Raw genomic sequence first — 26,935 nt, 5'->3', positions numbered from 1 at the left:
TAAATTGCCTCCACTCTCAAATTCTAGTAAGGAGATATTCCTCAGAATCCATTGAGACTTAATAATCTGTGACTTCGTATATCTTAATTTTTTTATAGCACCAAGTCAACCCCCTGGAAACATCATATGGAATTCATCGGACTCCAAAATTATCCTGAATTGGGATCAAGTGAAGGCCCTGGATAATGAGTCGGAAGTAAAAGGATACAAAGTAGGTAATTTCTTTTTTGCAGAGGCACCTAATCCTGCTGTGAGTCCCGGCAGTCTCCTCCATGAATCACACAGTTGTCTGCATTGTCAGTTTCCCTGGTGATGCTCTGCTACTCTGTAGGAATCGCTGCCTCCAACATGGTTTGATCTGAGTTGTAGTCTATGGCAATTGGTCAGGATTTAGACAATCACCTTAACTTTAGGTTCAGGCAGCATCAATCAGAAATGAGTAAAGACCCTGTGTTTGGGTCTCCAGAAATACCCTGAAGAACCACTTTTTAAACATTTCTACTGTTAGCTTTATTTTGCTCCTGTGTCAGTTAGTTGTATTTTTTTTAGCCAACTTAGTAGCCTCCTGATATTACCAATGATTAATCATTTTTGTTCATATGTTTCTATAGTCAAAAGAGTTTTATAAAGAAAAAGAAAAAAGAAAAAGCAGCAAAATTGGAGAAAATGTTTGCCTGACCCCATAAATGTTGGCCTGTCTTTAATGAGAAAATGAAAAGAACATGTCTATAGCCTTGTTGCAGCAATTAAAAGGGGTTATAAATATCTTGCAAGGTTTCCAGCTACCTGTTGCTACTTCACAAACCAAGGGAAGCTAGGGGCTAAAACAGCAACAATGTATCATTTTTTATGACTTTGCAATGTGGATAGGGCCAGAATGGAAAGATTTTAGGGCTGGAATAACTAAGATGCTTCTTCACACACTTTTGGCTTCTTAGGTGGGATAGGTGGGAAAGCTGAGGTTGGCCAGTGATCATGCTGTCCATGAGGTCTCTCCCCACGGATAACTTGGGCTTCCTCACAGTATAGTGACCTCAGAGTAGTCAGACTTCTTACATAGTTGTCAGCTTCAAGAGGAAGAAAGCAGAATCTGCCAGCCCTTTTAAAAGCTAAGGATGAAACTGGCTACTGTGAGGCCAGCTCAGATTAAAAGGCAGGGAAAATGGATTCTACATCTTGTTATGAGAAGCAGCATGCATGTGCAGAGAGGGAAGGAACTGATATAAACCAGATGCATGCAAACCAGAGCATGCATTGTGAAGACTGACTGCATTGAGAAGACTATGACTGCATTGAGAAGACTGTAACTGCATTGAGAACATGCATTGATAAGACTGACCAGGAGGCTGGCTCAAAACATCTGAACAATGAATGAACTGAGGATATACCGCTGGGTTAAAAAAGCCTCAGAAGCATGATAACTACTTCACATATCTGAAGGGCTATTATGGTGGATGACAAGTAGAATTTTCCCTCAAGTTTCCAAGAAACAAAACTATGGCCAATGAGTGAAGGCTACATGGAGATAGATTTTGGCTCTGTTTTGCCTTCTAGCAGTCAAGCTTGTAAAAAATGAACCCTCAGAGGGTTCCCCATCACTGGAAATAATCAAGCATACCTGCATCACCACCTAAAGAAAGGTCAGAAAGGGAAATATAGTGTGAGCATTTAATTATATAGCATTTTGTTCCCATTCAGTCCTAGAATGTTATGAGTAAATGACTTTTAAAAAGCTTTTGAGAAACCATAATAATTGGGTGATGCTGACAATGTTCTTGAACTCCAGTGGGTTTGTATTAATTCTTCAAAAGAAAAATGGTTGTTGCAATTTTGCAAGTCCCAGTTTTCATTACAAAAGAAAGAGTATAAACCTGGGACTGGTGGCACATGCCTGTAGTATCAGCTACTTGGGAGGCCAAGGCAGGTGAATTGTTTGAGCCCAGAAGTTTGAGTCCAGCCTGGGCAATGTAGTGAGACCCTGTCTCTAAATAAAAATAAATAAATAAAATGGAAGATTATAAAACCAAACCTAAGATTTTGAAATGTTTTCAGGCAGAAGAGCTTGGAAGTCAACATTTTCTGGAATCTTGTGAAATGGTCTTTTATCTACCACAAAATAAATGAAAGGATGGCAAAGTCATGCCTGCTAAATTATATAAATGGCAGAAGCATGCGGGGTGGGAGCGGTAGCTAACTAGAGAGTGCTTCTGTCAAAGCGTACCAGCTGCTACTAACTTTCTGCCTCTGTTGCCTTGTGAAAAAGTGGGCACAATGCCATAAACATGCCAATGTTTCAAAAGATGGCAGCAAAAAAGATTGTTGTGTAAAATCTTCCAATTGTAAAATGTTGGCAACACTTCTAATTTTGTTTAGTTTTGCTTTTAAACAACACTTGAGGATGCAGACCACGTAAAATTGCTATGCAGTCTGAACTAAGCCTGCAGGCTGCTGGCTTGCCACATTTTTGCACAGAGATGTTGAGAGTAGGACATAGGTAGTGCTGTCTGGCACTAGGTAAAGAACCTAGGATCATCCGAAAGTAGTAGGCAAAGTCAGAACTGGAATTGGGATTTGACATAGAAGGTGGCAAAGCCTTGGATAATGTGACGAGAGAAGGACTTGGAAGACCCTCCCTGTCATGGACTATTTTTCTTCATCCACATGGCACAGTGACTTATATTCCACTAGTAGAGAAACACTCCCTAAGAACTCGTCTACAGAACTGTCACTGGGTCCTTTTCTAAAACTAAACCCTTCTAGGAGGGTCATATAATATATAGCAGAAAGAGATAGGAGTCTGAGCATGGTAGTGCATGCCTGTGGTCTCAGCCACTCTGGAGGCAGAGAGGGGAGGATCAGTGGAGCCCAGGAGATCAAGGCTGCAGTGAGTTATGATCATGCCACTGCACTCCAACCTGAGAGACAGAGCTAGACCTGTCTAAACTTTAAAAATAAAAAAAGAGATAGGAAACCCTGTTTGGGGTCCTCTATTGGCTATGTGACTTCAGGTAAATCACTTAAACTCTTTGGGACTGCATTTACTTTTTTATTAAAAGAGAAACTTCTAGTGTCTTCATTTTTCTCTGACCTTTTGCATATCCCCTGTATCCCTAATCAGCCACTCAGCTTTCAGTTTTAGCTTAGAAGCCTTCCCTGATGGGCAGAGATCCCTTCATTTGCAAGAATTTTTTTTTTTTTTTTTTTTTTTTTTTTTTTTTATGAGACAGAGTCTCGCTCTGTCACCCAGGCTGGAGTCCAGTGGCACCATCTCGGTTCCCTGCAACCTCCACCTCCCAGGTTCAAGTGATTCTCCTGGCTTAGCATCCCAAATTATTGGGAATACAGTTGTGCACCACCATGCCCGTCTGATTTTTGCATTTTTAGTAGATAGGGGGTTTCAACATGTTGGCCAGACTGGTCTTGAACTCCTGGCCTCAAGTGATCTGTCCACCTTGGCCTCCCAAAGTGCTGGGATTATAGGCATGAACCACCGCACCTGGCCTACTTGCAAGATTTTTTCACAATATAATATTTTCCGTCCTCTTGGGTAATTGTAATTAACTGACTTGCTGTGAATCCCCAGACTGGGGGCTTCCAGAGGACAGTGCCTGAATTGTCACTATTATTTTTCCAGCCAAAGATACATTCACTATAGTTGTATTAGAATGGAGATTTCATGTCCTGAACTAAATTATTAACCTCTTAGTGTGAAATAATATAAAAGAGTTTATTTGATCAATTTTATCTATGACAAAAGAGATAAGGGGTGGGATAGGTTGGAAGATGAATGAGGGAAGAGAAGACTAAAAAGAAGAAAAGAAAGAAGGCAAGAATGAAGATCAGGCACGGTGGCTCATGCCTGTAATCCTAGCACTTTGGGAGGCTGAGGTGGGCAGATAACTGGAGGTCAGGCCTAGCCAACATGGTGAAACCCCATCTCTACAAAAAAAACAAAAACTAGCCAGGTGTGGTGGGGCACCTGTAGTCCCAGCCACTCGGGAGGCTGAGGCAAGAGAATCGCTTGAATCTGGAGGCAGAGCTTGCAGTGAGCTGAGATCTCATGGCTACACTCCAGCCTGGGCAAGAGAGCAAGAGTCTGTCTCAAGAAAAAAGACAGAGAGAGAGAGAGAGAGAAGACAGACCCTTACAACTTTTAATGTCTGACTCAGGCTAACACTGCCTGATCATCTTGACATTGACCACCATGAAAAAAAGCAGATGTGATGTGGGCAGAATTGATTTCACCAAAACAGGGGAGACAGTGAAAAAAAAAAAAGAGAGAAAAAAAATTCCTTCCAGGTACACCCATAGAACAGGGAGACAAAGCACAATAAAAATGTAGAAAGCTTAAGGAGTCCCTGGGAATTACACACTTTCCATGGGTGAACTTGTAACTAGATTTGAAGTTCCTTTTCAGGTTACTGCTGAAAGAAAATGAATGGGCCAGGAGCTACCTAAGCTATTTCAGGCAACCAGGCAAATGTTAGCTGAGCAAGAAATCCTAGAGATTATCTAGGCAAACCTAGATAATCTTTTTTTTCCCACCACTTTACCGATAGGAAAACTGAAGTCTGTTGAGTGTAGTGACTTGGAGTGCCTTCAGCTTTCTCAAGGGCAGGGATCAATATGCAAGCTTCATGAACTGTGTCTAAAAGATTATAGGCATTTTTAGAAGAAAAATTGCGTAATGATTATTATTTAGTTGCCACTTATTTATACTCATGTTCCCTCTCAGAAACTCTCATATGGCCTTGCATTGGTAGCATCTTTCCAAGAAGGTCCTTCTGACACTTATTTTCTCAACACTTTTGCAGACATCTAGAAGATTCATTTCAACAGTATAGAATCAAGCAGGGTATGTGATGAGAATAAAGCAGGTCAAGACAAACACAAGAGCATCTCACTTTCCAGGAAAGATCTGCTGGGCTTAGTGTGGGACTTAGGGAAATGACTTTTATTTTTATAAGAATAAAATAGGTTGGGCACTGGGGCTCATGCCTGTAATCCCAACACTTTAGGAGACCAAGAGGGGTGGATCACCTGAGGTCAGGAGTAGGAGACCATCCTGGCCAACATGGCGAAACCCTACCTGTACTAAAAATACAAAAATTAGTTGGGTGTGGTGATGGGCGCCTGTAGTCCCAGCTACTTGGGAGGCTGAGGCAGGAGAATTGCTTGGATCCGGAAGGCAGAGGCTGCAGTGAGCTGAGATTGAGCCACTGCACTCCAGCCTGACAACAGAGTGAGACTCCGTCTCAAAAAAAAAAAAAAAGAATAAAGTAAAATATTGGAACAAATTAAAACTAGAGAGCTTGGAACCATTTCAGATCTGTGCAGCAGACCAGATGATGTAACCTATTTGAACCATGGATTGACACTTTTTTTCCAAATGCGATTTTTTATGTTGGTTCATTGTATTTTCTAGATCCAGACTATATCTAAATATTAGTGGCACCTCCATGTTGGGAATTTTTCTTCTAAGGGACAGAAGTGATGGATGTGTGTCAAGTGTGTGAAATGCTACAGAAACCACATGTGTTGGCAGTGGAGAAGAGAGTGGGTAACAGGGTTAGACCAGATGGTAGGAAAGGACACTTCCTGAGTTCTTCTTAATTTCCAGCTCAATCACTCCCCCTTCTTTTTAGGGATGGTACTGCAGGAGCCAGATACCCTACACCTCCTCAGCTACACCCCAAGGAATGTCACTGTAACTGCCTATACATTTTGATTGCTACATATACATGTGAATGTTTAGAGATAAATAATGTAAGGCATTAGCTCTCTGTATCCACAGGTTCCATATTCTCAGATTCAATCAACTGTGGATCAAAAATATTCAGGGAAAAAAAAACACAAAAAATAATACAATGAAAATGATGCAGATTTCAAAAACAATACAGTATAACAACTATTTACATACCATTTACATTATGTTAGGTATTATGAGTAATCTAGAGTTAATTTAAAGTATATGGGAGAATATGCTAAGGTTATACACAAATCCTATACCATTGTATGTCCAGGACTTGAGTATCCACAGATTTTGGTATTTTAGGGAGGTCCTGAAGCCAGTTCCCTGAATTACCAAGGTACCAATGAACAACTCTCTCTCCTACTTTCTCTGTGTGTGTGTGTGTGTGTGTGTGTGTGTGTGTGTGTGTGTGTGTACCTCCCGTGATATCTCACCTCCCATGACATCTCAGGAAACTCTCCCTAGTGTCACTTTTAGGGTGGTATTAGAGGCTGAATAAAAGGTGAATCTGATTGCAATGGAAGAGTTGACGTTTGCTAGAGAATTTGACCCATTAAATATGGCTATTGTTTATCTCAGACTGACCCTTTCCAAAATTAAGTTTTCCTCCCAAATACTGAAGGTGTTGGGGTGTGGGTTTATTTTCCCGTCTTCACTAAGTTGTCTGGATTCTTTAGATCTCAGCTTGGGTAGATGGTCTCAACAAGAAGCTGACTTTAGAAAGTTTGAGGCCCCAAATATTTTGCCAACACAAATCCTTAAGCTACTTTATGACATCAGAGCTAAAAGTAGAGCATCTGATTTTAGTATACAAATTAAACTACCTACAGAGCCAGGCAGATAACATAAATGAGTTATGTTCAGTCGATTCAGAAACTACTACTAATACATATACTAAGCACTGTTCCAATTCATCTTAACTTTATATTTTATTTTATTTAAGACAGAGTCTCCCTCTGTTACCCAGGGTGGATGTAGTGGTGTGATCCCAGCTCACTGCAACCTTCACCTCCCGGGTTCAAGCAATTCTCCTGCCTCAGCCTCCCAAGTAGCTGGGACTACAGGTGTCCACCACCACACCTGGCTAGTTTTTGTATTTTTAGTAGAGATGGGGTTTCACCATGTTGGTCAGGCTGGTCTTGAACTCCTGACCTCAGGTGATCCGCCTGCCTCAGCCTCCCAAAGTGCTGGGATTACAGGTGTGAGACAACATGCCCAGCCTCATCTTAACCTTTTAATAACCCATGAAGGTAGGTACAGTTATTATCCCTAGTTTTACAGATGAAGAGCTATGACACAGAGTTTAGTAACTTGCCTTTCATATAGCTGGTATGTTGAAGACCTGGGATCTGAATACAGCAGTATGGATCCTGAGTTCTACGTTTAGCCAGTTGGTTCTTCTGCCTGCCAGCAATAAATAAATATAGTAAGTGATAACAAAGTACTACAGAGAAAAAGAAGCCAGAGTGAGGGGAATAGAGAAAGCCATAGAGTAGATAGGAGAAATTTATTATTTTATATAAAGGCTAAGGAGCCACTTTCAAGTGGTGTGATTTCATTTGGGCCTTGGCAGCTCTCTGGGAATGTCCCAAGTACTGCCAAAAAAAAAGCAGATGCAAAGGTCCTGAGGTAGGCATATGACAATGTAGCAACATTGGAAGTGTTGGGACTATGACCAACTGCAGTTTGTGATTGTTCAGAATGAGACTTCTCAACTCCAGCCAGTTGTTGCCACTGGCTTAGTCTCTTTTATTCTGGATCACACTTTTGTAGAGTCTTACTCAGGAACAGAATACCTGAGACTGGGCAATTAACATGAACATAAGTTTATTGACACCCAGTGCTGGGAGGGAGAGTGAGGAAGGAGGGAGAGTGAGGAAGAAGGGAGAAGGGAGGGGGATAGAGAGCTGACTCGCCCTTTCATAACAGTACTAATTCCATCTGTGAGGGTGAGCCTAATCGCCTCATGGCCTAATTATCTCTTAAAGGTTTACCTGTTAATACTGTTAAAATGGCAAATTTTCAACATGAGTTTTGGAGAGGACAAGCATCCAAAGCACAGCAATCAGTGTGGCCATATCTTCCAGTTGTTCAGTAGAACCCACAAATTTTTAATGTATATTTTCTTTGTTTTGAAATGGTCACATCTAACTCAAAAAAAAATTAACACTATGACGGCCAAACAAATAATATATGCAGACTGATTATGACCCATGGGCCACTAGTTTTTTACTGTCTAATTCCCTTGGTTTGCGTTCCCGAGGACAGATGCCAGAGAGGGAAAGCAATTTGTCCAGAGCCCTACATGTGCTTGCCAAGCTAGTCTTAGTTAAAAATCCAGGCTCTGAGGCCGGGCACGGTGGCTCACGCCTGTAATCCCAGCACTTTGGGAGACTAAGGCAGGCAGCTCACCTGAGGTCAGGAGTTCAAGACCAGCCTGGCCAACATGGTGAAACCCCATCTCTACTAAAAATGCAAAATTAGCAGGGAATGGTGGCACATGCCTGTAACGGTAGCTGCTTGGGAGGCTGAGGCAGGAGAATCACTTGAACCCGAGAGGCGGAGGTTGTAGTGAGCTGAGGTCATACCTTTGCACTCCAGCCTGGGCAACAAGAGTAAAACTCTGTCTCAAAAAAAAAAAAAAAAAAAAAAAAATCCAGACTCTGGAGCACAGACTGCCTAGGTCTGAATGCAGGATCCACCAGTCATGGGACCTGGGGCAACTGCTTAACCTCTCCAGGTCTCAGGTTCTCATCTCTGAAATCAGAATAATAACATTGCCTTCCTTAAGAGGTTATCCATGTAAGCGTTTAGAACAAGCTTGTCCAGCCCACTGCCCACAGGCTGCATGTGACCCAGGATGGCTTTGAATGTGGCCTCACACAAATTCATAAACTTTCTTAAAACATAAGATTTTTTTGCAATTTTTGTAAAGCTCATCAGCTATCAATAGTGTTAGTGTATTTTATGTGTGGCCCAAGACCATTTTTCTTCTTCCAGTGTGGCCCAGGGAAGCCAAAAGATTGGACACCCCTGATTTAGAACATACAGTGTTCAGACATTCAATAATGGAAGTAGTCTATAATATTTGCTGCTATTATCATTGTTCCCACAAATCCATTCTTTCCCCTTGTCTTCCACCTTAGATTATATCAAATGCAAGCACAGCCTTCAAGTCAATCAGCTCAGCAAAGTGTTTGGTGTAAATAAAGGTTTTGCAGGACTTTATTTGGGTTCTGCTGCAGTCCCTGATATTGCAAGACTGATAAGCAGTGCTGATAAAAGGGCTGCTTTTTCCTGTAAGTGTTTCTTTTGGATTTATATTTGAAACAAGTTGAATCCTCTGAGCTCTTGCAAGGACCAGAGGTAAATCAAAGCAGCAATTTATTCCTCAAAGCCAGATGTGACCTTGCATCCCATCAGCCAGCCCATTCTCCTGGAGGGCTGTGATGAGAAGCTTTGACACTCCTGAATGTGCCTGAGGATTTATTTGTGCCTAATCATTAGCAAGGGGATGCTGGGTCTGATACAAGTGATGCTGCGGAGAAGAAGGGGACGCTTATGAATCTTTCTACCTTAAGGAAATTGTGTTTTCCACCTTGTATTAGAGAGACATAAATTAAGGTGATGAAATGCCAGGGAACAGATGGGTTCTAAACCATTCTAAGGGAATTTTACGAATTTCACTTGTGTCTGATTTTGTCTTGAGACACGAGAGTGACCTTATGTCTCTAGCCTCAGCAGATCAGAATTTACAAGGGGTCTTAGGGAAGGATGAGCTAATCTCGTGCTTCTCAACACATGATCCTTGGACCAGCAGCACTGGCATTAGCTGAGAACTTGTCAGAAATGCAGATTTTCAGGTCCCATCCCAGAAGTAATCACAAACTCCAGGAATGGGGCCCAGCAATCTGTGTTCGAACACATTCTCCAGGTGATTCTGGTCACGCTTAAATTTGAGAACTACTCATCGAATTCATCTAATCCATGATGCCTATCCCACAGTAACATCACCTGCTGATCTTAAAAAAAAAACCTACAGCCTGGATCGCACCTCTGTGCAGTCTTAGGCAGACTAGAGTGGAACTGGAGGGGTTTCTGACCTCCTCACAGTCAACACTTTGAGCTAGAGAGTTCTTTGTTGTGAGGCTGCCCTGGGTATTGTAGACTGTTCAGCAGCATCCCTGGTCTCTCTGTCCACTACAACAACAGGGCCTGTTTAGACAAACATGTCTACAGACATGGCCAGATACCTCCCTGTGAGGCAAAATTGCTCCCCTGCCCCTCCCACCCTGTTGAAAACCACTGAGCTATAGCATAAGTATTTTACAAGCACCCCAATGGTTCTAACATGCAGCCAGGACCAAAAGCCACTGACCTCATCCAACCCTGTCTTTTTAATTGTCAGGGGAAACTGCAGAGGATGAGCTTTAGTGGTTCTATAGGTAAAGGCACACTTTCCCAGACCTGTATATTTTGTTCCTGATTGGAGTCCATGCCAGTCACAGCAGGCAATCCCAGGTAGGTGAATGTGTTTTTAGGAAGCTAGTTGGCCACCTCATCAAATGAATCCCACTCCAGACTCAGAACCCAATATGAAAACAGGACTGTTACAAGCTTCAGATACGTCCAAGGTGACAATGGCTGCCTCTTTGTTACCTAGCCCCACAAAATGGGGTTCCAGAGGGAAGGAATGGGAGGTTACTACTGTTGCCTTTCAGATATCTTCTCCCTGTGCTGAAATGTCCTGTCTCTAAGACTCATGATCATAAGTTACTGTGCCTGGCTTGTGCTCTCACCTTTGCCATGTATGTTCTCTGATTATCTTTAAGCCTTCAGAGATACTATTTTTTACATGCTTCCTCTAAGCTAGGCCCTCACCAGATTCAAACCTTGTGCAATCTTTTTTTTTTTTTTTTTTTTTTTTTTTTTGAGTCTTGCTCTGTCGCCCAGGCTGGAGTGCAGTGGCATGATCTCAGCTCACTGCAACCTCCGCCTCCCGGTGCAAGCAATTCTCCTGTCTTAGCCTCCAGAGTAGCTGAGATTATAGGTGTGTGCCACCACGTCTGGCTAATTTTTGTATTTTTTGTAGAGACAGGGTTTCGCCATGTTGGCCAGGCTGGTCTCGAACTCTTGGCCTCAAGTGAGCCACCCAACTTGGCCTCCCAAAGTGCTGAGATTATAGGCGTGGGCCACTGCACCCAGCCTCCTTGTGCAATCTTGAAAACACACTCCAGAAGAGTGGGTATTATTGTCCCCACTTTACAAATGACTGAAGTAAGGCTCAAAAAGGTGAAGTGGCCTGTGATCCCCCAGTGGCCAAGTTTATTCTGATGCCAAAGCCCCTGATGTGTAACAGCACTGTACATCCTTAAGGAGCTACTCATTTTTTCCATTTTCCCAGGTGTGTCAACTGAGCCTCCGAGAGGCTAGGCAGTAGGTAGAATCATGTTGCTGACACCCCTGTTATAATATCCTTTCAGCTCTTTCCTCGGAATAAAATGGTAGCTGCAGTCATGGCCCTCGCCGCAAGTGAGCCTTCCAAATGCAAGTGGGCAGCCAGACAACCTCTACATTCCCTGCATTTTGCTGGTGCCCAGAGGTGAAAACAAATGAATGCTCCATCTTTGGAGCCTTTGTGAAGACGGCAGGTGACACCTGTTCTTTCTGTATTGGCAGGTCTTGTACAGATGGAACAGACAAAGCAGCACATCTGTCATTGAAACAAATAAAACATCGGTGGAGCTTTCTTTGCCTTTCGATGAAGATTATATAATAGAAATTAAGCCATTCAGCGACGGAGGAGATGGCAGCAGCAGTGAACAAATTCGAATTCCAAAGATATCAAGTGAGAATGCCTTTTTTTCTCTCTTTTCTCCTGCCTGTCTTATTTTAACAGCCTTCCAGCTGAGTCAGGGCTTGAAAGACATTCAGCCTGCAAAAGAAGACTTAGAATAAAATGGAGGACACTACCCCGCTTCTCCAGATGTTTGCTGGCCATAGGCAGTTTCATGCAAAAATCAGTTTGCCCGTGTTGACTGATATACTTAGTTGCTAATCAAAAATCAGATTAAAGCAGATACGAATCAGTCACTAAGGTTTTTCCGTATCAGCCCGTTTATTTTTCTATGCATCTGTGTAACCCCAGAATTATAGCTTAGAAAGTTAAAAGCATGACTCAGTCAGCAGGAAGAAGGAAAAGCATTGTTAAGTATGCTGTAGCAGTTTTTCTCCAGTGAAACAGTATATGCAGTTCAATGTCTTGGAAATATTTTGAATTTACTATTTATTTTGAATGGGTATATGTAACATGTGCATCAATGTGTATGTCTCTCTATAGTCAAGATTATCTTCATTTTCAAATATTGTTGAATAGCATGTGAGAATAGCATATTCTTTTTGAGCAAATACATTCAATTCTATTTTTACAAATACCATGTTTGTAAATATCTTAGCAGCGTATTATTTTTTGTTGTTGTGTGTGATCTCATTTATTTAAAGAAAAAAAAAAAAACCAGCCAAATCCATGGAGACAGAGTGAGGCTAGTGACTGGCAGTGGCTGGTCAGTGGGGAGTGGGGGCTTAGGTAGTGGGTCTTCGTTTGGGGTGACAGAAAGGTTGAGGAGCTTGAGAGTGGTGCTGGTTGCACAACATTGGAGTATACTTAGTACCACTAAATTGTACATTTTAAATGAGTTAAAATGCTAATTTTGTTATGTGCATTTTACAGCAATAAGAAAAGAAAGACTGCGGTTAGATGTCTAAGTGTAGATTTTCACAGGCTTTCAGATTTAGCATTCTGGAGTTTAGGGGAGCATTGAAGGCTGGAGATATAAATTTTCAAGACATCGGTAAAGAGATGATATTTTAAATTATGGACAAAATCCTCACCACCATCCTGACTTTTAGTCATGTAACATCCCTCTGCTAAGGGGTGATATGCCAGTGTTTCTGGATGGAGTTTATATTTACTGCATTTTTTTTTTTTTTTTTTTTTTTTTGCATACAAACACAAAAGGCATTTTTGTCTTAAAAGCAGGGACAATTGGATTCTACACTTCATCAAACAAAGCCTCTAACTTCTGTTGAAAGGGAGCCAGATTTTTGGTGAGATGTGGAAGTAATCTCCAGGCCATGAAAATACAAGACTGGGGTTTATTTATCTCACTTAATTAAAAATCTGACTTTGTACTTCATGCTTTCTTATCATTGCAGGGATTGGTATTTTTAGGTAGACTGATGATTCCTGGTTTTATTCATTACAAAAACATATATTAAGCAATTATATTGGTGTAATTATTAGGTAACAAGGAAGTGACTGTGAGCCAAACATGATCTGTTTCAAGGAATTTTTCATTAGGTTGGTCAAAGGGATCTTACAAGATTGAAGAGCCCCCGAATGACAGTTGATAGCTTCTTACTATGAAAAATGTAAGACCCATAAGAAAATGTAAAAAGGATTGAGGCTATTTTGTTTCGAGAAAAGGGGTAGATTTAAACAGACATGGGTTTGAACCCCAGTTCAGCCATTTACTAGCTGGGTGATCTGGGCACAAATTACCACATCTGTTAAGTGAGGTAATAATAATACCTCGCCTTCATCCAGTTTTTGCAAGATTTAAGTGTCATATTCATCTGTGCCCAGCATAAAGAGTTCAAAAGGGAGTAGCAATTTTCATAGAGTTCAAAAGGGAGTAGCAATTTTCATAGAGTTCAAAAGGGAGTAGCAATTTTCATGGAGTTCAAAAGGGAGTAGCAATTTTCATTTTGTTGCATCATTGACATGGCGTGGTATCTATCAGTACTGTTACTAGTAATATTGAAGTTTCTTCTCACATTAAATGGGAACATCCTTATTTTACAAATGCTTTGACAGAGGTACAGAGTTGTCCTCTACCCTACTCGCAGGTTCGTAGCTAGATAGTCATAGAACTGATATTTAAAAGCCATTAAGATCTTGATCATCATTTCTAGTAGAATCCACGCAGTTCTGCTGTTTCAGAAAGCCCCGTGGCCGCTCTTCCCTTTGAAGCCAGGATGGGGCTGTTTTGAGTGAATTTGTTCTCTCTTTTCAGATGCCTACGCAAGAGGATCCGGGGCTTCCACTTCGAATGCATGTACGCTGTCAGCCATCAGTACAATAATGATTTCCCTCACAGCTAGGTCCAGTTTATGACAAAAGTTATCTCAAGGACTTGCTGTTTATAATATAAGCAACATTTAGCTAGTTGTTTTGAAGACACCCAGTACTAAGTAATATTGTTGTTCAAGTACATCTTATTACTGGAATAAAAATGTTTTTTGCTTCTTTAGGAATGGCATTATACAGTACTTCCTCAAAGCAAATCTAGCTTTGTCTGAAGTTTCTTTGGAAACTCTGCAATGCACTGAAGACATCTGTAATATGATGTTACCAAAGCAGTTTACATATGTCCTTATATGCATATTTTTTATTATATATTTAGTGTTTTATAGAATTTTTTAAAGTTAACATATAATGTAGATATTACTTTTTTTCCTCAGCTGTAAAATGCTATGGACAACACAATCATGCAATTATAATTTGAAAATATTTCCTTTAAAGACAGAGTTTGAAACTCATCTTGGTAAATAAATTGCAAATTACTTGTACAGTTTTACAAGGATCTCGTGGCAGAACAGCTGAAGACTTGGTCTATAACTCAAGGCTGCTGTATGCAAATTACTCTTCTAGTGGTTAATGCATTGAATCAAGTCCTTTTGACATGTACAATATGTTTTCCCATGCCGTTGTGAATTTTGTTGTTCAATACAACTTGAGATGGTTTCAGGAATGGCTGCAATCTCAAAAGCTAAATTTACTGCCCAAGAGGCACCTTGTGCAATATTCCCATCCCTGAATTTAGCATTGTACAGTAAGATTTTCTTTTCACTCAACTAAGTTAGCATTGTCTTTGTAGTAGCACTATCTTAGACATTAAATTTGAAGTAACATATATCCTGTAGTAACATAGACCAAAAGTTACTATAGTCCACCAAGTCTTTCAAAGGATAAAAGATAATTTTATTATCTTTAACTGTATCTATTTTGAATGTAAATTTTAAAAAAAAGTAATTCTCTGTCAATGGATTCGTAATTTCTTTACAAAATTTCTTATATATAAGATGTGTATCTCTGTAATAATAGAGCCCTTCTTTTGAATCAAAATTACATATGGAGTTTGGAAGATTTCTCCTATTTCAACAAATAGTTGCTGCAAGAATTTTTAATATGACTCTATAAAAGATCTTTAGTACAATGGTATGGTTTCTTGATGATTCTGTTTTGCAATAGGGAGCCTAGTTGCTTTATATACATTACCTTCCAACTCTTAAAATCACACATTGGAAAATGACAATATCAACAAAACTGTATTCTTATGAAAAGAACTATTTGTTACAATGGGAAAGGTTTTGTAAGCAAACGCTAGTGGAACAGTTACATAAAAGGCAATGAAATTTTCTATAAACATTTTCTCATGTAAACATGCTGCCACCTTTTCTTCTTTCTCAGAGAACTCAAATTTGCTGTAATTTGTCATTTTTGCTTACAAATAATATAACTTTTCAACCTTCTACTTATATTTATCCAATAAAGTCATAATCAGGATTCCATTTGTGTAAAAACTAGGGTGGTAACCGGAAAAAAAAAATATTGTCAGTATTTCAAGCTGTGTTCCTTTCTTAGTTTGATATGGTTACTTCTATGTTACAATAAAATAAAATTTAAAATCACATGCAAAAAAATCAACAAAATAATAAAATGAATGAAAAAAAATGACACCCAGGGAGTTCCCAACCCCAGTGTAAATGATATTTACCAGTGATCTAGCATATGTAATCTTTTTTAAAGGTATTGTTAATAAATATTCTGTCATTTGTAAAGATACTTGTCTTTTGGGAGCATTTTTCCTGCCTGCCTGTCAGGGAATTTGTTAGCTTACCTTTATGCTAATTATAATTTGGGATCATAGAGGGACTCAGAAGTCTCTACCCAAATCTAAATGACCCAGAGCTATTCCTTTGGAATTGACAACCCTGAAGACACGATTTCAAATCCTCTTTAGAAGTAGAGAGGGTCCTAATCCACAAGTAAGTGTCTTGAAGATGAGACTTGAATATTTTCTCTTGATTAGCTAAGTCTTTTGTATATTTACTGTAAGTATATGTGTTGTTTCCCTCACCCCCCATTTCCAAAAGGACCAAGTTCTAAACTCAGGCATTTAAGGCTTTTTGAGGCGAGGTCTGCGGCTCTGTCGCCAGACTGGAGTGCGGTGGCGGATCTCCAGCTCACTGCAGAGCTCCGCCTCGGGTTCCGCCATTCTCCTGCCTCAGCCTCCCGAGTAGCTGGGACTACAGGCCGCCCGCCACCTACGCCCGGCTGTTTTTATTTTTTAGTAGAGAGCCGGGGTTTCACCCGTGTGTTAGCCAGGATGGTCTCGATCTCCTGACTTCGTGATCCGCCCGTCTCGGCCTCCCAAAGTGCTGGGGCCACAGGCTTGAGCCACAGCGCCCGGCCTTTTTTTTTTTTGTGAGGCGGAGTCCCTGCTCTGTATCACCCAGGCTAGAAGTGCAATGTGGAGTCTCAGCTCCTGCAACTTCGCCTCCCTGTCCTGGGTTCCGGTGATTCCTCCTGCCTCGGCCTCCCAAGTAGCTGGGATTACAGGTGCCCACCACTCCACTGGGCTAATTTGTGTATTTTTAGTAGAGACGAGGTTTCACCATATTAGTCAGGCTGGTCTCAAACTCCTGACCTCAAGTGATCTGCCCGCCTTGGCCTCCCAAAGTGTTGGGATTATAGGCATGAGCCACCACACCTGGTCCTTAAGGCCCTTTTTAATCCAAAACAATTTAACTGTGCATCCAGCCACACTAAGCCCTCCCTGACCCTTGAACACTGCTTGCTTTTGGTCTCACCTCTGTGCCTTTGGTCTTATGGCTGCCCCTTCCTGAAATTCCCTCTCCACCCTTCTCTCCCATCCACATCCCAGCTGTCCTACAGTAGCTCCAGCCCCAGTTTGTCTGCAAAGCCTTCCCATGTTTCAGTCCTTTATGACATTCTTCCTCGGAATTAGCTGCAACCCCTATCAATGCCGCTCATTTAGTAATTAATCAGATACTACTTTTGGAAATCTCTTGTACTGTTATCTTGCATTTTAATTTAACTCCTGTATTGTTACTTACTTTTCTTGTATGTATGCCTTGTCTTCCCAACTAGATTGTAAGCTCCTTGAGGGCAGGGACTTTGGTCTTATCTTCCATGTACTCTCCATAGTGCCTAGCACAGTGCCTTGCAATAAATACTCACTGATTAATTGAATGAAGGGGTCTTTGAAGTAGCATTTTGCATCAGTTGCCTGCCTGTGTGCCATAGCAAACCAACCAGGGAAGACTGTGTCATTACTTTCATGATACGCTGAAAAGCGTTAAAAGGCCTGGCTTCTAACATTGTGCCTGGAAGAAGTATTTGACCAATCGGCTTCATCGTCAGGTAAATGAGGTCCTGGATTAGTTGAATCTAACTGAGCTGAAGATTTTTAGAAAGTGCCCCATAAGCACCTCCATCCAAGCTTGTCTCATTTTTTGGCTTTCATGGTTGCCTCAGGTAGGGTCCACTGGTTGTAAGCAAAGAAACAACTCTGGGTAACTTGAGCAAACAAAAAGTAAGGAATTAGAATGACACAGGTTAGATCACATGAGCCAAGGAGACACTGAAGGACCAAGTCTTGAGGAGAATAAGAACCAGGCCACTCTGCAGGTGCAGACAGTGGGGACTTTGGAAAGTCTTTTTGGGGTGCTATTGTGGGGATGAATCAGCTTTGTTTCCAATTTTGATGCCATTATGCTAAATATTCAGATTCCTGGGAAAGTGATCAGTTCCATTTGAGTTGCACAGCCAGAGTACCTTGATCAGACTAAGCCTGTACTCATAGGGGAGGGATAGTTAAAGGAAAATTAAGTTGCTGTTTTCCAAAGGTAAGAGAAGAAATGCTGGGTTGGTATAAGTAACAGATTTTCCATGCTTAGCCAGCCAAGGGGACTTTCTTTGGCCCTTAGCCCGAGTAATACACTCGAGTGGAATGAATATATTACTGCTTGAGATTTTTTTCTGAAGGAGGAGCACTAGGAAAATTTGCTTTGCTTGTTTAACCTTTCCAAGTGCCTACTCTTACCCTCTTTCTTGTGTGTGGAATCCACTTGTGATTTAACTGTATGAAAAGAAATTCTATTCTGCCAGATATTTGGATTCTCTCAGTGTACCTACTTTCTGTGGAGCCCACACATGCTACATACAAAGCAACACCTTTCCATGGGCACAGAAGACATGGATGATAAGCTTCATTTCTCAGGTAAACTCTTAATTCTTCCAGCCTGTGAGGTGGGAGGTACATAGGCTTTGATATTAAGATAAAATGATTGTGTTATTCCCAACATCAAGATTGTGGTTGTTTATATCCAAGAGGCAATGTTAAATCCTGATTAACCTTTTCCCAGTCTCTTCCACCACCTTGCCTCACTACGAATATGCCAAAAAATGTTGTTATAAAAAGTATACAAATAGCACATAATTAGCAACAAAAATGTCATGCAGTTTTTAAAGCAATCTAATGTAATCAACCAACAGGTGATTTTTGTTCACTACATTGGATTATCGATGCTACTGTTCTCCTCCATTAACACTTATAATCAAGAAGTGACTGTTATTTTCCTGTTGTTATAATTAGCAAAATGTTCTGGCTAAAAACGTTATGTGGCCAACCATAGTGATTTGAAAGGCAAGCCTTTAAAATCAAGGATTTATTATCAATCTGTGGACATACCCCAGATTTTTCCATTACAAAATGCCAGACGCTGAGGCCTTACAAAGCAACCTAATACAGAGACTTAAGAATGTGGATCCTGGAGTTTGACTGCCTGGGGTGCATTGTAACGATTTGCTACTTATTAGGGAGGATAAAGTTTGTAAAACTCTAAATGCCTGGCTCTCCAAACAGTGATGAGTTTATCATCCGTTATTGTTCCTCTTCTCAAGGGACTTTACCAGAACCCCAGATGTAGGATGTGGATGCTTCTCGTCACCAAAATGAGTAGAACTCAGCTGGCATATTCATTATCACCTTTTATTTAAACATGATCATTTCTTAATATAAATTTTAATATTCGATAATTTTAATCATACGATCAACTAATTCAAACTTAGGCAGTAGGGTTCCCATTCAGATGCCAGGTTTTGCATAAAGCTTCCCTCAGCTTCCCCATCTGGAACTGACCTTGCATTTCTCCGACCTCCAGGGGATGGGGTCAGTACCCATTCATGTCAGTCATCCCTTTGAACCTTGTATTTAAATCATTTTTGTTGGTGTCTTCCCGCTTATAGTAGACACAGAGCACCTCAGCATTGGCATCTGGTATGATTCCCCATTGTGCTCCCGGGCACCAGGCCTGTGTTGCCCCCATCTCAGACCTAGAGGGAGAAGAATATCTGGCCCCATTTCCTGTGACTTCCTCAGGCCCCCTGCCAGAGTGTGATTACTAAATGCAAGTCAGGCTGCCCATTCTGCAGAGGCCCCTTTTCCCCTTGTGCTAAATGGGCCATGCAGATTAAATGTTCCAGCTCTGCAACTCAACTGTAAACTACAATACTCAACAGAGATCGCAGTTTAAATGAAATTGGCCTCTATCCTTTATCACCAGCAGTTATGGACTGTGGTAGATTAGCAGAGCTCTAATGATATAGATCACATAGAGAGAAAGCTTTTTTTAAAAAAGGTCAACCATATGATCGATCTGAAAGTCTCGAAATTGGAAGGCTGAGCTACTTAAATATAGATGCAATTACATGTGATATCACCATTCTCTGTAAACTGGATTTTTGCCACATATCCTTATTTATTGTTATGAATAACAGACTATATTAGGAAATATATATGTCTTAGGACTTTAACAAATAGTCATATCTTTAATTTGTTTTTCTAGTTTTCAAAGGGCTTTTCACACTAATAAGGAGGAAGACACAGGTTTTTATTCCTTTTTTATTTACAAAATGGGAGCAAAGAGGTTATATAGAAGCCCAAAGTAACATAGACAATTAGAAAGTCAGGGCTGGGCATGGTGGCTCACACCTATAATCCCAGCACTTTGGGAGGCCGAGGTGGGGGGATCACAAGGTCAAGAGTTCGAGACCAGCCTGGCCAACATGGTGAAACCCAGTTTCTACTAAAAATACAAAAATTAGTGGGGTATGGTGGTGCATGCTTATAGCCCCAGTTATTCGGGAGGCTGAGGCAGGAAGATTACTTGAACTCAGGAGGTAGAGGTTGTAGTGAGCTGAGATTGCCCCACTGCTCTCTAGCCTGGGCAACAGAGCAAGACTCTGTCTCAAAAAAAAAAAAAAAAAGAATTTAGAACCTAAACTCGTAAGTTAATGCATTTCATACACCTAGAAATAAGTACTTAGAGAAAGGACAGGGTGGAGTAAGGAACTAGACTTTGAAGTTCAACTAGAGGATGTTATAGGACAAATAGATAGGCCAGAGGAAATGGTGAGGTAGAAGGGGGAGATGTCTGAGGTTCAGATGCTGGAGGTGAAGAAGTTCTGAGGTTCGAGTGCTGGCCAGGCCCAGGGCACAGCCATCTGGAGGAATGGGATAGGATAGGTCCCTGAGAGGGTTTTAGTTATTCAGCAAGGGACTATTGGCAGCCCTCTCTGTACCAGGCACTATTCTGGGCACAGAAGAATGATGTGGCATTCAGATGTGTGTGAGGTAGCCAAGGCATCAGTAACAGTATTTTGTCACAATACAGAGAAATGCAATGATAATAATAATAGTAAACAGTGATTATGCTTATAATATGTGCCAGTCTCAGTGCAAATCAACCTACTGATTTAGTTACCATTTATTATTCCTATTTTATACACAGAGAATTGAGGTTGAGAGGTTCACATTGTCCCTGATCACACAGTTGATCAGAGAGGCCAGGAATTGGAATGCTGGTGGCTTGGGTTTAGGGCCTACTCCAAAACATTAGATGTCTCTATCTGTAAATAGATGACATATAAACAATAAGGTAGATTGGTAGATAAATAGACAGATACCGGTTCCCATAAGCAACAAGAAGGAAAGGCAGTCATTAGCTTCAGGCTCAAGTGGGATGATTTCTCTGCTTCTCTTTCCTTGACTGCAAATATTGTTTTTTACATGTTCGTTGTCCTTGACTTCAGGTGTCTTAGAGCTGTTTCTTTTTTTTTGAGACGGAGTCTGGCTCTGTCGCCCAGGCTGGAGTGCAGTGGCCGGATCTCAGCTCACTGCAAGCTCCGCCCCCCGGGTTTACGCCATTCTCCTGCCTCAGCCTCCCGAGTAGCTGGGACTACAGGCGCCCGCCGCCTCGCCCGGCTAGTTTTTTGTATTTTTTAGTAGAGACGGGGTTTCACCGTGTTCGCCAGGATAGTCTCGTTCTCCTGACCTCGTGATCCGCCCGTCTCGGCCTCCCAAAGTGCTGGGATTACAGGCTTGAGCCACCGCGCCCGGCGAGCTGTTTCTTTAAACTCCGGCTACCCTGCAAGATCAGGATTACCCAATAAAATAGGAGAGCACCCATTAAACTTGGATTTCAGATTTAAAAAAAAAAAAAAAAAAAAAAGTTATGCTTCTCTATATAAGTATGTCCCATCCCATGTGGTATTTATTTGAAATTCAAATTTAATTGAGCCTCTTATTTTTATTTGCTAAATCTAGCAACCTTACACCAGGAGGTCTTCATTACCCTCATTGAGGTAATTAATTTGTAATTCAAAATTTCAGGGTCTTGCTGATGTGTTGTCAGATCTCTGAAGGTCAGTGGCTCTGAGGGCGAGACCTGAAGTTTGTTGTTTTGAGTTCTGTTTCGTTTGCTGAACTCTCCTTCCCACTTTTCCTTGGATGGTGTGAAGATGGGATGTGTGTGTGTCCAGAGAGACAGGGCTGGTGGGTAAAGTTCCTGTTAGAGCTGGCAGAAAAGAGGTTTTTTTGTTTTTGTTTTTGTTTTTGTTTTTTTTAAAAAGACAGAGTTTTGCTCTTATTGCGCAGGCTGGAGTGCAATGGCGCGATTTCGGCTCACTGCAACTTCCGCCTCCTGGGTTCAAGTGATTCTCCTGCCTCAGCGTCCTGAGTAGCTGGCATTACAAGCATGCGCTGCCATGCCTGGCTAATTTTGTATTTTTAATAGAGACGGGTTTCTCCATGTTGGTCAGACTGATCTCAAACTCCTGCTTTCAGGTGATCCACCTGCCTCAGCCTCCCAAAGTGCTGGGATTACAAGCGTGAGGCACCGCACCCAGCCCAGAAAAGAGTTTTAAGACAAGGGAATCTTTCCCCAGCAAAGGCCCACGTTACGTGGCAAGAAGGTGTTAAAGCAGGTGGAAGGGATTCCAGAAATATTCTGAAGGGTTAACAAAAATGGGCCTGTTGCCAAGAACATAAGCCACAGCACAGCTAGTTGGAAAACTATGTAGTGGATGCATCATTTATCAACTACAATGTTAGGACCAAATATCCAAGACCAAATAACTGGCAGTTAGAATTGGCCCGGTTGTTCCTCTTGAATTTAGTGGTTAACAAATAAGATATTGAGTGCGTACTGTGTGTCAAGCACTTGCTGGGCACTGGAGAAACTGAGATAAATAGGGTTAAGGCTTCCCTCCTGGTTCACTGAAGGAGACAGAAATACACTTATTAAAGGATGTTGTGAATAGTGTGACAGATAAAAGTATGAACAGAATGCTGGACCGGTGTTTCTTGCAAAACCTACTTATAATGAGGTTAAGTTCAGTCAAACACATTTTTTTTTTTACCATTGATCCCCCGTGATGATTTTTATTTGATCAAACGTGATTGTAATTTTCTCAAATTGGTTGCTTTTCTTAAAAAAAAATGAAAACACATTTACACATATTTTGAATACATGAAGCCATGTGTAAATATTGGCCTTCTGGGAAAATCTAGCTTATTGCCTGCTTTTTTTGTAAATAAAGATTTATTGCAACATAGCCACACTGATTGATATACTGCTGATGGCCACTTCTGTGCTATCATGGCAGAACTGAGTATCTGCCTCAAAGACCATATGGTCTTCAAAGCTGAAAATATTTACTATCTAGTCCTTTAAGAAGATGTTTGCTGACCAAGGAGAGTGGCTCATGCCTGTAATCCCAACATTTTGGGAGGCCAAGGCTGGATGATCGATTTAGCCCAGTAGTTCAAGACCAGCCTGAGCAACATGGGAGACCCTGTGTCTACAAAAAAATTTTATAAATTAGCTGGGCATGGTGGCACACCCATGTGGTCCCAGCTACTCGAGAGGCTGACGTGGGAGGATCACTTGAGCCCAGGAGGTCGAGGCTGGAGTGAACCGTGATCACGGCACTGCACTCCGGCCTTTCCAGCCTGGGTGAGACAGGAGACCCCGCCTTAAAAAAAAAAAAAAAAAAATGGGCAGCAGCAGCTTGCCGACCTTTAAACTACGACAGCAGTACTTTATTGTTGATTTCGTTCTTGCAATTTTCCTTTCGGGTTTATGTGTTCTTTCAGTTTATTTCTTGGCAGGGACAAATCTTTGCTTTTAATTTTAATAAATGAAACAAACCTAATAAGACACCTTCCCGTTGAAAAGAGTCCGCTAGAACTTTAAAATCACGCACATGGGCCATATGGGCGGCTTTGTGTTGCTCCTGACAACCAACGCAGATGTCTACTGAGAGCCAAATGGTGGGTGGTGCCGGCTGGGAGGTGCGCAGGGAGCGCGGAGGAGTCCAGGTGTTTGGTAGCAGCTGAGGTGGATGGAGGGCGGCGTTTCTGAGACGAGCATCACACAAACTGTGAGTTTTTATTACTTCATTAATTTAAGCTCCAGTGACGATTTAACTTCTGCTATAACCACACATTAATAAATGAACCTACCATTAGAACTTAGTTATTTAGAATCTATATTGTTTTCTATCTGGCAAACATTTAATAAGCTCACTTCCTTTTCCTTGGTCTGGTTAGACTCAACCAGCAGTCGGTTCCTACTTGGGGCTTATGATGACAAAGATAAAGCAGACACTGCTCTTGACCTCAGAGCGTTTACACTGGAAATGAGACAGAGGATTGTTAAAGAGTCCAAGCCAGGCGCAGTGGCTCACGCCTGTAATCCCAGCACTTTGGGAGGCCGAGGCGGGTCGATGACGAGGTCAATAAATCGAGACCATCCTGGCCAGCATGGTGAAAACCCGTCTCTACTAAAAATATAAAAATTAGCCGGGTGTGGTGGCACGCGCCTGTAGTCCCAGCTACATGCGAGGCTGAGGCAGGAGCTTGCAGTGAACCGAGATGGTGAGGCTGTACTCCAGCCTGGGCGACAGAGCCAGACCCCATCTCAAAAAAAAAAAAAAAAAAAGAAAGAAAGAAAAAGAAAAGAGTCCAATCACTGATAGAATTAAACAGAGGGACACTTAATTCAAACTGGAAGGTGAGCAAAGACTTTCACGTGGCAAAGAGTCGAGACTTAGAAGATAAATCAAAGTGTCAACAAAACGAAAAGAGGTTGAAAAGGCTTTTTCCACCAGAGAAAGTTTTGGCAGAGGCATGGAGTGATGCAATAGCATGGAGCTACAGGGAAATAATCAGCACGTTGGTGAAAACTGAGGTAGGAGTATTTGGGTGTGTGGCTGGAGAGCTAGTAAGGAGCTGAGTCATAGTGGACTTTAGCTTTAACTTGAAGATGATGGGGAGTTATGTAGGCAGATGTGCCTTTTACATTGATCCTTCAAAGGGAGGAAATACTGGAGGCCATGAGTTCAGTTCAGAGGCTACTGTAATAGTCCTAGCTGAGAGATGGAGGAAGACAATAGTGGGGACCGAGAAGGGGAATATAGGGGAAAAATGAGAAATGTACCCACTCCTCTTTAATTGCAGACAGACAATTCACTGTCATTTATGTTTAATAGTTCTCATTTTGAAATATTTATATTCACATCTATTACCTACAAAACAGGAAATAAACAAAATTGTCTTTTAGTACAATACAAAATTCCAAAGAAAGAAATGGTTTTCAAAAACTTTGCACCTTGGTACTCAATTTGAAGGATGTAGAAGCAGGAATAGCTACAGTCCTTAGGCTAGCACCAAGTCCTATTCTAATTAGGTTTTTCACCTTTACTCGTGCCATCAGAGATTGTTTTCAGTTCTCTGTTCTCACTTCCAGATATCTACTTTTTCTTTAACAAATTAGCACCTAAGGCTTATTAATTCCACCAGCAGATGGTCCTGACACATATAAGTCTCACCATGAAAACGTTTGCATTTTTAATCAGGATGTTATTTGCCCACATGGATTCTTCCCCAGCCTGCATGAATAACTTGAGGTCTGAGGCATTTCAATGAGGCTCAGGTGGTCTGGCTATTGGCAAACATGACCTTCACCCTCCAGTCTCTCCAGCACTCCCCCATGCTGCACGCAGTGAATTCCAAATGCCAAGGAAAGAAATTGGGCTAATATCCCTATTGGAACGGATGTCTTGGAAAAGCGTGTTTGTTCTGATCCTGTAGCCGTGGAGGCTCTAGGGGAAAAGTGACTCTTTACCCTGTCCTAGTGGGAGATGGCAAGAGATGGGAGCCAATATCATGACTTTACCTTACATCAACCTGTCGCTGATGGTGTTTACTGTTAAGTGAATTTCAAACTCTTTGACTTGCCATGACAAGGCTAGTGAGAACAGTATAGACCACTCAAAATGAGCCACTTCTGAAACGCCTCTTACACAGCAATTTATACATAACCATTTAGACACTTTGGCAGCAAAAACATCCAGGTCACAGTAGCTCAATGGTTAGGCACATGTGTCTCCTGGTTGCTTCTAACCACATTGTCGATAGACACCCAGCTTCCTCCCCATGTTATTATTGTAGGCCTTGAGGATCTCTGCCAAATACTGTTCAGTCTAACCTATCTACAAGGTGCCATATGAGGGCTGACAGAGGGCTTAAGAAACATTTATATTTTCTTAGGTCAGATAGTGTCCTAGACACTGCAGATAAAAAGACGTATTTCACACAAGCTCCATCCTCCTGGAACTCACAGTCTAGAGGGGAGGCCTCCCAGCTGTTAATGGTATATCTTGCAATGCAGTAGCTCCAACATGGCGGTGTTCTCATTCTGGATGAGGCCCAGAATGAGAATCCAGAGGTGGGATCAACAAACTCTGGTTTTGAAGGCTTCATGGAAGAAGTGATGATGATTATGGGTTCCCAAAGAATGACTATGAGTTCTACAAGGCAAGAAGGGAGGAAGAAGTTCCCAATCCACCAAGGAGGCCACATGGGCTACTTCGTGTTGCTCCTGAAACACATATACCAAGGGCCAGATAATGGTACCAGCTCAGGGAAGTGTGGCAAGGAGCTGCACAGAGCGCAGGTGATCTACGGCTGCTGAGTTGGAGGGAGCAGTCTCTGAAGCGAGCATCACACCAAGCACTGAAGAGCCGGCCACCTTTGTGGGGGGGAGCTCCCTGCTTCTGTTCCTGCCTCCTAAGGAGAGGCAACGTCCACAATGCCGACTGTCTAGGTTCTGGTTTGAAAGAGATCAGACAGGGTGCTTCAAGCCTCCCCAAAAGGACAGTTTTCTGGGGACAGGCCTTTTCTGTCACTTCTTCCTTCAGCGGCTGATTTTCAAATTTTGGTGTTCATAAGACTCTCCCGGTGCAGCAGTTCTCCGAGTGTGTTCTAGAGACCAGCAGCATTGGCATCACCTGAGAACTTGTTAGAAGTGCAGATTTTCAGACCCCACCCAGACTTATTCAATTAGAGACTCGAAGAATGGAGCCTGCTCCTCTGTGACTTAATGAGCCCTCCATGTGCCTCTGATTCTGACCTAAGGTGTTCATTAAAAATACAGTTTCCTGCCCAGGTATGGTGGCTCATGCCTGTAATCCGAATACTTTGGAAGGCCGAGGCTGGTGTATCGCTTGAGCCCAGGAGTTTGAGACCAACCTAGACAGCATGGCAAAACCCCATCTCTACAAAAAAAATACAAAAATTAGCTGGGCATGGTAGTATGCGCCTGTAGTCCCAGCTACTTGGGAGGCTGAAGGAGGAGGATGGCTTGAGCCCAGGAGAGGGAGGTTGCAGTGAGCTCAGATCACATCACAAC

At 41.8% G+C, this 26,935-nt stretch overlaps 1 protein-coding gene across 1 annotated transcript in view; it reads left to right on the top strand.

The window, feature by feature from the left end:
- Positions 1-15,659, top strand: part of CNTN4 (contactin 4) — an 891,247-nt gene extending 875,588 nt beyond the window's left edge. Inside the window, exons 23-25 of the mRNA XM_031662718.1 lie at positions 99-211; positions 11,432-11,600; positions 13,828-15,659. Coding sequence (XP_031518578.1) covers positions 99-211; positions 11,432-11,600; positions 13,828-13,928 — 383 coding nt within the window. The 3' untranslated portion in view covers positions 13,929-15,659. The remainder of the gene's footprint in view (positions 1-98; positions 212-11,431; positions 11,601-13,827) is intronic.
- The last annotated feature ends 11,276 nt before the right edge of the window (positions 15,660-26,935 follow it).

This window comes from Papio anubis, chromosome 2 (assembly GCF_008728515.1).
Source record: "Papio anubis isolate 15944 chromosome 2, Panubis1.0, whole genome shotgun sequence".
NCBI lineage: Eukaryota > Metazoa > Chordata > Mammalia > Primates > Cercopithecidae > Papio > Papio anubis.
This window is presented reverse-complemented; position numbering and strand designations above follow the sequence as displayed.